The sequence below is a fragment of the Giraffa tippelskirchi genome, chromosome 9, assembly GCF_054371585.1.
Source record: "Giraffa tippelskirchi isolate mGirTip1 chromosome 9, T2T-mGirTip1v1.2.pri, whole genome shotgun sequence".
Classification (NCBI taxonomy): domain Eukaryota; kingdom Metazoa; phylum Chordata; class Mammalia; order Artiodactyla; family Giraffidae; genus Giraffa; species Giraffa tippelskirchi.
Window position 1 is genome coordinate 5,950,893 of NC_137283.1, and position 13,081 is coordinate 5,963,973.

At 35.9% G+C, this 13,081-nt stretch overlaps 1 protein-coding gene across 6 annotated transcripts in view; it reads left to right on the forward strand.

Annotated features, from left to right (window-relative positions):
• STT3B (STT3 oligosaccharyltransferase complex catalytic subunit B) overlaps window positions 1-13,081 on the forward strand; it is a 107,920-nt gene that overhangs the window by 73,308 nt on the left and 21,531 nt on the right. For 5 of the 6 annotated variants that reach the window (XM_081526972.1, XM_081526970.1, XM_081526974.1 and 2 more), the window contains exons 5-8: window positions 634-733; window positions 8,006-8,104; window positions 9,081-9,227; window positions 10,322-10,370. In XM_081526972.1, coding sequence (XP_081383098.1) covers window positions 634-733; window positions 8,006-8,104; window positions 9,081-9,227; window positions 10,322-10,370 — 395 coding nt within the window. Of the gene's footprint in view, window positions 1-633; window positions 734-8,005; window positions 8,105-9,080; window positions 9,251-10,321; window positions 10,371-13,081 lie in introns of all 6 variants that reach the window. The other variant, XM_081526971.1, reaches the window with a different exon arrangement.

The window sequence follows — 13,081 nt, forward strand, 5'->3', positions numbered from 1 at the left end:
ACCAGAACATACTCAGTTGTCTGATAAATAGAATTTTTCTAGCTTTGTGATACGGGCTAAACATTAAACTGGGATCTTGGTTTGTATCCATTAGTAGGAAGAAATTTATACCCAAGGTAGCACCTTTTATCTTGAGGATAACAAAGCACATCCAGCTCATCTGAGTATTCCTTTTAGTTGAGGTGTTGACTGATGTTAGCATCCATTGTTCTTACTGTCAGTGAATTCCCTTGCAATGTATTTACCATAAAAATGGGGGAGAGCAAAATGGTTTTTTGCTTTTAAAAGTTTATGATATGTATTCTAAAGTCTGTATCTCTGTGACAGTCTTTTTATTGCCAATTCAGAAACTGTTCTCAATGTTCTTAATAAGTTTAATTTAATTTGACCATTCCTCTAGTGGATACAGAAAAGTGTATTGGATTTATGGAATTGTGTTGTTGTAATTATCAACAAAAAATAAAGAAAAAATAAGTTATCTGTATGTTATAGAAAAAAATAGGTTATTTTGAAGCATCTCAAAATTGCTGAAAATCCTGGTGTTTACTCTATGTTTAGACTGTTGTGGCAAAATTTACCTACTTTAAGAAGCAAATATGTAAATTATTTAACTTAGCATTTCTTTACTCATAGGTCTCTGCTTGGGGTGGTTATGTGTTTATTATCAACCTTATCCCACTGCATGTATTTGTGTTGTTACTGATGCAGAGATACAGCAAAAGAGTCTACATAGGTAAGTAATTTGACTTCTCATATTTTGTCAACTTCTAAGAGGTGTTTCGTATACATTCTTTCATTGTCAGACGTTTCTGTTTGGTTGGTATTACCCATGAGTAATAAAGCTAACTTTACAGTGTTTTGCTTTTTTGTATTAATAAGGAGGGTTAGGCATTTTTACCGAAGGGTGTTATTATCAACTTTCCCTTAATGAATTTGTTTTGTTTTTGCAGAAATAAGTCTCGATTTAATATTTATCAGCCTTTTTTTTTTTAATTTGGGGAAATGATATATACGCACTATATACACACTATTACACTATATATACACACATATACACACTATTCTAATTCACCTTACTCACTGTAAGAGACTGAGCATCCTTAACAGTTTAATAAGCTTTTGAAAGCCCTTTCTGAGTAATATACAGCACACTGTCTTAGTCCATTCAAGTTGCTATAACAAAAATGCCACAGACTGGGTAGTTTATAAACAAGAGAAATTTATTTCTCAATTTGGAAGCTAGAAAGTCTAAAATCAAGCGACCAGAATGCTCACATTGTTCTGAGGGCTCTTTTCCTGTTTCTTAGCTTGATACCTTCTTTGTGCCCACGTGGTAGAAGGAATGAGCCAGCTCTCTGGGGCCTCTTTTAAAAGGGTACTTGTTCCCTGGTGACCTCATTACTTAATCACTTCCCAAAGGCTGCCTCCTAATACCCTTTCCTTGGGCATTGGGTTTATAAATATTCAGACCATAGTGTAGACCGAGTGTTTTCTCTGCAAGATTTTAATTTGCTCTGCAGGTTTTAGAACACATCTTTAGAATAAGATGCTTAGTAATAGATGGTGTCTAGAATCTTAGAACTCATTTTCTATGATAGAGACAGAATTTTTATGGGTTGTATTAATCGCGGAGAAGTTGTCATCTGAAACCAGTGTCTTTATAATAAAATAATACAATTCTATTATAATAATATTGGAAAACATTAACAAAAATAATAAAGCTGTTTACTTGATTAAAAAACATAGTAGTTTGGCAGTTTATCAAAAACTTAATGATAAAGTTACTGTGACCCACAAATCCACTCCTTGGTATATACCCAAGAGAATTGAAAATTATATACTTACACAGAAACTTGTAATGTTCATAGCACCATTCGTTATTCATAATAGCCAAAAAGTGAAGACAACCCAATGTCCATCAACTGATGAATGGATAAAGTCCATACAGTGGAATGTTGTTGGGCAGTGAAAAGGAATAAAGGTGATACATACTACTGTGAACCTTGAAAACATTGTGCTGAGTAAAATAAACCAGACACAAAAGGCCATATGTTGTAGGATTCTTTCTGTATAAAATGTCCAGAGGTGGCAAATCCATGAAGAAAGCAAGCTGGTAAGAGACAGAAAGTTGGTTTAGAGGTTGCCAAGGGTTTGGGGACTAGAGTGACAGCTTATAGATACAGGGTTTCTTCTGAGGGGGAAGAAATGTTCTAGAATTAAATAGTGGTGATAGTCACACAACTTTGTGACTGTAATAACCACTTAGTGGTACATTTTAAAAGGATGAGGCTTTTTTAGTATGTGTTATATCAGTTTAAAAAAAAAAAAGTTATAATCTGCTAATTAGGTTTATACCCACGTCAGCATACTTTATAACAATCACCACTGAAATAGTACACATGTATGTATCAGGTGGTTCTTATACACCATGAACTATCCCTAAGTTCTTTGCATGTATTGAACTCATTGACTCTTTATAACCTCACCTTGAGGATAGATCCTGTTAAATAAAAGAAGACATAATTTGCTCAGGATCATGTAGCTAGTAATGGAGCTGAAGCCTAAGTGTAGATATTTCGGCTCCATACCCTGTGATGCAAAAGATCACTGTAACTGTGTTGCCTACCATATAAATAAATACCTTACTGTAGAAATATATCAACATGTGATATATATCTCATTACCCTGAAAACACTGTAAACCAGCATTGGAATCCAGAAAAGAAGATGATGGATTAAACAATAACTCCGAGCTTTTTGTTTTGGAACGGTATAAGGAAAAAACACTTTTAAATTAAATGGTTATGGGGAAGAACTGACAGTTTCTTTGTTTAATTTTAAAAATTTAGGCCCCTAAAAATGATATGGTCAGGAGAACAGAGTTAGGGAGAAGACTGAGGGACAGACCTTTGTGAAATGCCCCTGAATCAGGAAGAGGAAGAAGAGCTAAGGGAAGCCAAGTCTCGCTTCCCTGCCCTCCTGTTTCTGTTTAGCTCTGGCAGTGACCAAAGAGCATCATCTTACACTTCTAAACTGTATTTCTTCGTTGTTCTTTCTGCTGTTCTATTCTTGATTTCAGTACTAGGTGTATTTCCTATTTTTAAAAATGGTCATTGTGTCTCCATTCAAATGTTTTGCACAAGTCACTTCTTCCTGCTTTTACAAATAGAGCTTATAAAACAGTAGTTTAAAAGATTCATTCAATACAGTTTATAAAGAACCACATCCTTGAGAAAGAAAAATTATTTTTTCTCTTGTGTGTCTGTCAAGTTAGTCATATTTCTCTCTGCTGGTCAAGAAGAATCCATGGAGGGTTTTTGTTTGTTTGTTTTCGGTTTTTTTTTTGGGGGGGGGGTCTTGTAAGCTATAATTTCATGTATGTTTCTTCCCATCTTTCACTCCCTTTATCAGCATTCACAGTCATCAAGCAGTAAAATATCTTTATTAATCAAAGGTTTCAGCAGTCTGGTAAGCCTTTAATCACATTTATTAATAATAAAGCAAAACTGGGTGAGTTTTAAAGTATTTTCTGTTTCTTTTGGTTAGTGCTGTTGTGGTTGAGAGAGAAGAAAGGGAAAAGGAGTGTTTTGCCAGCCCTTTCTGTTCAATATCACCCAGGAGAGAGAGTGAGTGCTAAGGTGGTTTCATGGTAGATTAGGGTTAACTGGAATATAGTATTCACAAAACCTTTTCTAACTTTATTCACATAAAGGGAAGTACAGTAGTACTTTGAAAGCATGAAGGGTGCTGTCAACTTAAGTTGTGATGCTTTGTCAGGGAGAAAGAAAGTACTTAAAGGTTACTTTGGGGAACACCAAGAGCTTCTGGAAAACTGGGCATTTCTTTGGTACTTGAATCAGACCTTTGGGTGCCTTTTATTTTACAGACCAACTCATTTGTGTACCTTAAGCCAAGAACAATGGCTTGTTTCTTTTCTGTATCAATCTAGTCCCACCCAATACCCTTGGGGGAAAAAAAAAAAGTACTGTAAAAGTGAAAAGATGTTTAGGTTCTGTTTTAGAAGATTATTATTTGTCCCAAATCATAGAGATTTTCTTTGCTTAAAAATAAGCTAACAGACTTTGTATATATCTTCCTAATGATAATTTGAGGGGAATTCTAACACATTGGAAGTTTGATCTACAGGAGTAAATTGCCAGTAACTATACTTCCACAGGATGGCAGTGTGGTAACATTGTCATGATGTAATGAATGATTTACCACACTATTGGTCTTGTTTGTTTTCTTAGAACTCACTACTTTGATGGAAAGAAAGCTTTATTCTTCTGGTTTAAAGGGTGAAAAAAAAAAAGTAGGTTAAGCTAATGGATAGAAGGTGGTGAAGATGTAGACCGTAGTTTGGTCAAGTTTCAGAGACTGGAGGAAGAACTGGTGGAGCACGATTGCTCTGTGCGTGTGCTGTTGAGGGTTCTGAGAATGTCGGAGAAGGGTGCAGGCGGTGTTATGTGCCTCTTCAATGTCCAGGTCAAGAAGCAGAGCTCTCGCCCTCCTTTAAGTTCTTACAGAGCCAGGGTTTTTTCCACCAGTGTCGCGTGTACTTGCTGCATTGTATTGTGGTAATTTGTGTACATCTTTGATTTTCCAAATTGGATATCTAATTCTTAGAGGGTCAGATTGTATTTTTAGAATGTCTTGACCATGATAGACCATAACTTAATATTTGAATGAATTAAAGAGATAATTTTTAAACATATGGTACAAAGACCCGAGAAAAACACGTTTTCATTTTGCATTGGAGAATGGTTTATGTTTAAGAATTGAGGGTTACTTCACTATTTCTTCCAGTTTCACTGTTTCTTAATACATATTTCTAATTCTTATTTTCTGTGTTTTAAAACATGGGTTTGTAAATGGGATTTAATTTGAGGTATGGTGCTGTATACCTAATTTTACAGGTTCAAGAAGAAGGGCAATATTAAGCAAAATGAACTTGGATTTTTTTTTTTTTTTTTTAACAAGATTCAACTGAATGAATTTTAAGTATCTAATTGGCTTTATTAATGAGTCATAAGTTGGGCAGCATCACTAATCTAGCCAAGTAGAAAGGAGCTCCAAAGAACCACAGTAAGGGAAAGATATTTATAGGCAAGACAAGGAATTTGTAACCAAAAAAGCCTTTCAGGCTTAGGTTAACCTACCTGTGGGGGAGGGAAAGGGTCTTTGTGGCAGATTGCCTCCTCTTTCTTTGGGAAGTGGTGGTTAGAAAGAATTACCTCATTTGTGCTGACAGAACATTCTGTGCTGACCTAGTAGAATAGTATTCCTGGGGTTAGGAATAGTATTCCTGCAGTTAGGATTGGGTATTGAGTCTTGAATTTCAGCACTGCTGACTCCATATGGGGCCTTTAACAATGGAAATATTTGTGTGTTAAAGAGTACTATGAAGTAGAACATACATCCCTCTATGTAAACATCTCAGTATCACTGATCCAAAAAAGATAAAAATAGGGAAGACATGAATCAAGTTCTCTTAAAAGAAAATGGTTATCTTTGGGTTATTGCATGTATCACGTTTATTAGCTTTGAATCATCAGTGCACATAAGTAGATATAAATGAGGTTAGTTTGGATAGAGGAATATTTATAGGTAAAATATTGTTGAGAACTTGACTATTTCTATTAGTTGAGATTTGTTTGACACTAACTCATATTTACAGAGTAATATGTTTGCAAGTTAAAGTCCCACCTGGCCTTTTTTATGTTTCTTGAGATTGAGTTTCTTTTTCTTGAACCCATCTCCATCAGTTTTTTTTTTTTTATTAACTTGAACTCGAGTGTACCACTTCTTTATAAAGAGTTTTCTTTACCTAATGGCAGTGTATGCCTGTGTAGCTGCATGAAACCACTGAAGTGAGAATATTAGCAGATTTAGTCTCTTTTTGAATATACCTGGAAAAGTGGAAACAGTAACAGATTTTATTTTCTTGGACTTCAAAATCACTGTGGATAGTGACTGTACTGCAGCCATGAAATGAAAGACACTTGTTCTTTGGAAGGAAAGCTATGACAAACCTAGACAGTGTATTAAAAAGCAGAGATATCACTTTGCTGACAAAAGTCTGTCTAGTCAAAGTTATGGTTTTTCCAGTAGTCATGTGTGGATGTGAGAGTTGGACCATAAAGAAAGCTGAGCACTGAAGAATTGATGCTTTTGAACTGTGGTGTTGGAGAAGACTCTTGAGAATCCCTTGGACTGCAAGGAGAGCAAACAGACAATCCTAAAAGAAAATCAATCCTGAATATTCATTGGAGGGACTGATACTGAAGCTGAAGCTTCAGTAATTTTGCCACCTGATGTAAAGAGCCAACTCATTGGAAAATGAGCAACTCATCAGCATTCCCTGATGCTGGGGAAGATTGAAGGCAAAAGGAGAAGAGGGCAGCAGAGGGTGAGATGGTTGAGTAGCTTCACCAACTCAATGGACATGAATTTGAGCAAACTTCAGGAGATAAGAACAGGGGAGCCTGGTGCATTGTAGTCCATGGAGTCACAAACAGTTGGACAGGACTTAGTGACTGAATAACAACAACAGTTCTTCAAGGTCACAAAATGACCAGGTTCCCATTTTTGTTCCTAATTCTGCCTCCTTGACTCTGGGCATTTATACAGACTGATTTGTAAAAGAAACATAATGGTATTTGAGTACCATCAACCAAAATGGTTGGCAGTTCAAATATATGTGACATGGAATTTCTTGTTCATATTTACTTTTATTGCATTTGTGTTCACATATCTCATTGAGAGTAGTTCTAGTCCAACACTAATGTGTCTGGAAAGTACGTCGTTGGATGAGTTTCTTCCACAGAGTCCTCTTGACAGCCAGTTCTCTGTTAGCTTGAGGTCATCAGAAACTTTATACATTGGCTCTTCCTATTACATTTACTTGAGCTTCTTACCCTTTTCCTAATACTGTAGTCATCTCTTATCAGTTTGGAAGCCAACTTAACATTTGAAGTATTAACCCATAATTCACTTTATATAGTTGGGTTTCTGTTAGCAGTGAATAAGCACTCTTTCTCAGCTGAGGTGGGTAAAGAGAAGTGTATGCCCTGCTGTCCAGTGTGTGCATACAGATACGTCTGCTGAACCGTGCTCTTGCCGTCTCTTTTTCCTAGTAGAGTACTTTATTTGCCAAGCACTAAATATTGACTGTCCTTCATAAGGTGATATGTTTAATAAGCTTTATAAATGGAATAATTTCGCATGTACTTATTTCAGAAGAGTTTTGACTTTTTTTCAAAATTTCCAAATACTTTAACTGTAATGATCTGTGAACACCTTAATGCAAAAACAAGTCTTTTATACAAACTGTAACCACTCCCCAATTTGCCTATACACTTAGGTTGATATAAGCCAAGAATACTACATAGTATATTCAGTGCAGAAAGCAAATAAGTTTCCTTTATTAGATCCTAATAAATTTGTAACTAGTCTGTTTTATGACTTGACCTCTGTGTACTTAGTTTTGTTCTTTAATCATAGAAAACCTAGTAGATGGACATAAAGTTTCTTTAAACTGGTTACATACTGTACAAAAATATTAGGAGATTATAAAAAGGTTGTGAAATACTTAAAAGCTTTTGAGACAATGCAAGCTACTCATATAGGATGATGATAAACTTTCTTATGGTCATGCATACTTTGTGTTAATGCTAATAAGAATGGTGTTTACATGCTTCTTGGGTCATGTCAACAATTGTTCATGATAGATTGAAAAAATTTGATTCCATTTTCAGAAGAATTAAACAGCACCAGTCTCCTTAAAGTAATACTTTTTTAAAATGGCAGAAAAGAATTATATGTTTTATAATGTATGATTGTTAATCATCAAATATGTATCGAATAAAATAGTCACTTCAAAATTCTATTAAAATAAGTTCAGTTAAAACTTTGCTTAAAAAAATATATGAATCATGTATATATTTATGTTTGAAGTACTTAATGGTAATAGTGAATTGTCCTTGTTTCCTATTTTGTCTTTATAGCATATAGCACTTTCTACATTGTGGGCCTAATATTATCCATGCAAATACCTTTTGTGGGATTCCAGCCAATCAGAACAAGTGAACACATGGCAGCTGCAGGTAGAAAAATATTTATGTTCTTTCTTCTTAAGAATCCATGAATGTATGACTGACTGATCTTCAGTGGAATGAAGGGTTCGTTTAGGGGGTTGTTGTTTCTAATTTTCATGTATTAGTTTTAAAACATCACCACTGTAAAATATGACAGGAGAATTTATTGAGACTGTCTTTATTGATACTGGGCTTCTGAAAGTGCCTGTCTTCCCAGCTATGGCTGTTTTGAGAAGGTAAAACATCCTTTTTTGCCAACACTAAATAACATTTCCTTTGTATAAACAAGTATTAAATAGTAATGTATCTGTATACTGAGTTACTATACCACTGAGTTGTCATTTTACCAAATTTAGATGGAATGGAACATTTCATTTTTATGTTCTCTACATCTCACTAAAATATTTTATCCATCTCTACTAACTAGAATTAAGGGCTTTTATATTGATTATAAAGTCACATAATTCTCCCTAAAGCAGAGCATTTTGCCATCATTAATCTGGGTCACAGATAACAAGATATAATGAGAGATCTGTGAATAAAATTTTATCAGATTTCCACACATGGTCCATGACCCATAGAAAATCCATGGGTAGTCATTTTGTTTGTAGCATTTTATAAATATTGATATATTTAATTTCTGAGATGATGATGATCCATAGCTTTTATCATCAGATTTTCAGTGAGAATCTTGAACCACACACACCCACCCCAACTATGAACAGTAACCATATATTGTTGTTCAGTCACTTAAGTCATATCCCTATGGAGTGCAGCACACCAGGCTTCTCTGTTCATACATTAGAAAAAAAAAAAAATATGTAACAGAATTTTTTGGATGTATTAATTGGTTGCCTGTCATTTCACAAAGGAAATGTCAGATCACTGAATTGTACAGGGTATTCTAAGTCTTCCAAATTAATGCTTCTCAATGTTCTTGGAAAATGCTTCATTAATTACTTATATGAACCTTCTCTTTGATTAGGTGTCTTTGCATTGCTGCAAGCTTATGCTTTCTTGCAGTATCTTAGAGACCGGTTAACAAAACAAGAGTTCCAGACCCTGTTCTTTTTGGGCGTGTCACTAGCCGCAGGTGCTGTGTTCCTTAGTGTCATCTATTTGACTTACACAGGTAGGTGCCATCGCCTGTCAGATGTGAATCTTGTCTCTAGGTTATTGCAAAAGGTAAATTCTTTTGCAAATTTTGTACATGTTCCATTTATCCTAGTAGGTCAGCTATTGTTTCCATATAAACAGTATGAAAATAATAAGTCAAAGGTTCTAAAATCTGAACAGCACTACAAATTTCTTTCTTATTTTAAACAATATCTTTGTTGCTTCAAGTACTGCTAAGTCCACATTCAAGCATCCTTTTCCTGATAGATGATTGGGCACAAAATATATAAAATTCAAAGTTTCCAGTGTTAACGGCATAGGTTTACCCTCCCTAGTGTGTATATACTCTGTCTCCTGCTTCTAAACAGCCAACCAGATCAGTTTTCAGTCAGCTTCTGGATTCTAAGTTACTTTCTTTTCCTGACTTGACCAGTCACTAGAAACAAATCAAATTCTTTCTGAAGGTATGTCAAATTAATGTGCCAGCCTAGCTCGTAAAATCATGAACAATTAATTGACAGGAGTAAAAGGCACAAATGTTTAAAATCACCTTTGTAATTGATCTAAATTTGGTGTACTGGACACCTCTTACTTTTTAAAATTATCCAGGGCTATCTTAATATCTTTATTTTACTAGTCAGTTAGAGGTTTAAAAGAATAGGAAAGCTGTCTACAGTGTTATCTGTCAGCTTGTTGTATTTCTTTGGAAATGTAATGTCCGTGGGTATTTTTTTAATTTGATCCCTAAGTTTCAGGCAGTAAAGAACCTGCCAGCAATGCAGAAGACCCGGGTTCAATCCCTGGGTCAGAAAAACCCCCTGGAGAAGGGAATGGCAACCCACTCCAGTATTCTTGCCTGGAGAATTCCGTGGACAGAAGATCACAAAGAATCCATAGGATCACAAAGAGCTGGACATGACTGAGTGACTAAACGCTACTACTAATAACTTTATTTTGTCTGATCACCAGCTGTGTGAAATACAGTATAACCTGTTTTTTTTTTTTTTAAAGGCAGTTCTTTTAACATTAGCTTAAAATTAGTGCAAATAATCAGTAAACATAAAAACAATGAAACGGCCAATGAATTTCCTTTGCATTTTTCCTTCCAAGGTTACATTGCGCCATGGAGTGGCAGGTTTTACTCATTGTGGGACACTGGGTAAGTGCAGATAAGTTATTTGCCCTCATGTTATTTAAATATCCTTTTGTCTTCTTTATTGTTAATATCTCTGTCAATACTGGGCAAGATTCTAAAATATTTAGCATATACCGGTTTACTAAAGTTGTATTTTGTCTTTGTTATAATATCTGTTTGGAATTCACCTGTAGTTTGATATGTAAGTCATATTTCTGTTCTTCGTGGGTAACTCCTTATTTTTGTTTATTAAAACGTTTCAAGTAACACATGCCATTTTAATGATTGATTTTTTGTTTTTACCATTGTATTCAAACTTTCCATCTGTTAGTAATATTTAATTTGTAACCCTTAAGGATAGATCGTATGTTATAAATCCATATGCTGTAGATATGAGAAAAAATTTAACTTTATCTAAATTTCCTGGTGTGTTTTAACCATCAAATATACTAGAGGATATTTGTTGCATTTTTTAAGAGTGCTTTTATGAGATGAGTTAATAAAAAAATAGTTTTACATTAGCTCAATAATTTTTTTTAACTCTAAAAAAGTTTTCCTAAGGATAAGAAAATATCTCTTGGTGGTAATTGACCTCTCTCCCTTGATTCTGCTATTCTGTCTTTTTTGTTACCCCATGTGGCCCAATAAAAAAACCTACCGCATTTTATTGAGCAGGGCTGCCCTTTGATATAATACCAAAAAGGACCCTAGCCAAGCCTAATTAAAGGGCATAAACAAATGATGTATGGGTAGCTGAAGCTAACAGACACATACTCCCAGAAATCAGCCTTTGCATCACCAGAGAGTTTGAGGGAAAAACCCCAGTTGTAGCAGTTAATTAATTCTGACTAGGTTAAAAATTCTAGGTTAAAATTTTATTAGTCATACTTAGTCTTGTTTTCAAACTTTACCTGCCCACTTTGGTATCTTAGGACATTTCAGAGAAAATCTGTCCTGTCCTTTCCGTGTCTCTCACCAACCTCTTCTGTGCCATCTCTGTGTTAAGAAAGGTATTGTCTCAATAGGATATCTTGTTGGATGAGTTATTCTGCTAGTCACACATCCAAAAGGTAGTCGAACTCATTGGTGCAAACTTAGGAAGGGATTGTTCAGTTCAGTCCTTCAGTCATGCCCAACTCTTTGCGACCTCATGGACTGCAGCATGCCAGGCTTCCCTGTCCATCACCAACTTCCAGAGTTTACTCAAACTCAAGTCCATTGAGTCGGTGATGTCATCCAACCATCTCATCCTCTGTCATCCCCTTCTCCTGCCTTCAATCTTTCCCAGCATCAGGGTCTTTTCCAATGAGTCAGTCCTTCACATCATGTGGCCAAAGTATTGGAGCTTCAGCTTCAGCCATTGTCCTTCCAATGAATATTCACGACTGATTTCCTTTTGGATGGACTGGTTGGATCTCCTTGCACTCCAAGGAACTCTCAAGAGTCTTCTCTAACACCACAGTTCAAAAGCATCAGTTCTTCAGAGCTCAGCTTTCTTTATAATCCAATTCTCACATCTATACAAGACTACCGGAAAAACCATAGCTTTGATTAGACAGACCTTAGTTGGCAAACTAATGTCTCTGCTTTTTAATATACTATCTAAGTTGGTCATAACTTTTCATCCAAGGAGCAAGCGTCTTGTAATTTCATGGTTGCAGTCACCATCTGCAGTGATTTTGGAGCCCCCCAAAATAAAGTCTCTCACTGTTTCCACTGTTTCCCCATCTGTTTGCCATGAAGTGATCAGACCAGATGCCATGATCTTAGTTTTATGAATGTTAAGTTTTAAGTCAACTTTTTGACTCTCTTTCACTTTCATCAAGAGGTTCTTTAGTTCTTCTTTACTTTCTGCCATAAGGGTGGTGTCATCTGCATATCTGAGATTATTGATTTTTCCCCTGGCAGTCTTGATTCCAGCTTGTGTTTCATCCAGCCCAGCATTTCTCATGATGTACTCTGCACAGAAGTTAAATAAGCAGGGTGACAATATACAGTCTTGACATACTCCTTTCCCGATTTGGAACTCTTTTGGTTTTTCGATGATCCAACGGATGTTGGCAATTTGATCTCAGGTTCCTCTGCCTTTTCTAAATCCAGCTTGAACACCTGGAAGTTCACGGTTCACCTGCTGTTGAGGCCTGGCTTGGAGAAGTTTGAGCATTACTTTGCTTGCGTGTGAGATGAGTGCAGTTGTGCAGTAGTTTGAGCATTCTTTGGCATTGCCTTTCTTTGGGAGTCTAATGAAAAAAACTGACCTTTTCCAGTCCTGTGGCCACTGCTGAGTTTTCCAAATTTGCTGGCATATCGAGTGCAGCACTTTCACAGCATCGTCTTTTAGGATTTGAAATAGCTCAACTGGAATTCCATCACCTCCACTAGCTTTGTTTGTAGTGATGCTTCCTGAGGCCCACTTGACTTCACATTCCAGGATGTCTGGCTCTAGGTGCAAGATCACACCATCGTGATTATCTGGGTCATGAAGATCTTTTTTGTACAGTTCTTCTGTGTATTCTTGCCATATGTCCTTAATATCTTCTGCTTCTCTTAGGTCCATACCATTTCTGTCCTTTATTGGGCCCATCTTTGCAGGAAAATTTCCCTTGGTATCTCTGATTTTCTTGAAGAGATTTCTAGTCTTTCCCATTGTATTATTTTCCTTTATTTCTTTGCACTGATCACTGAGGAAGGCTTTTTTATCTCTCCCTGCCATTCTTTGGAACTCTGTGTTCAGA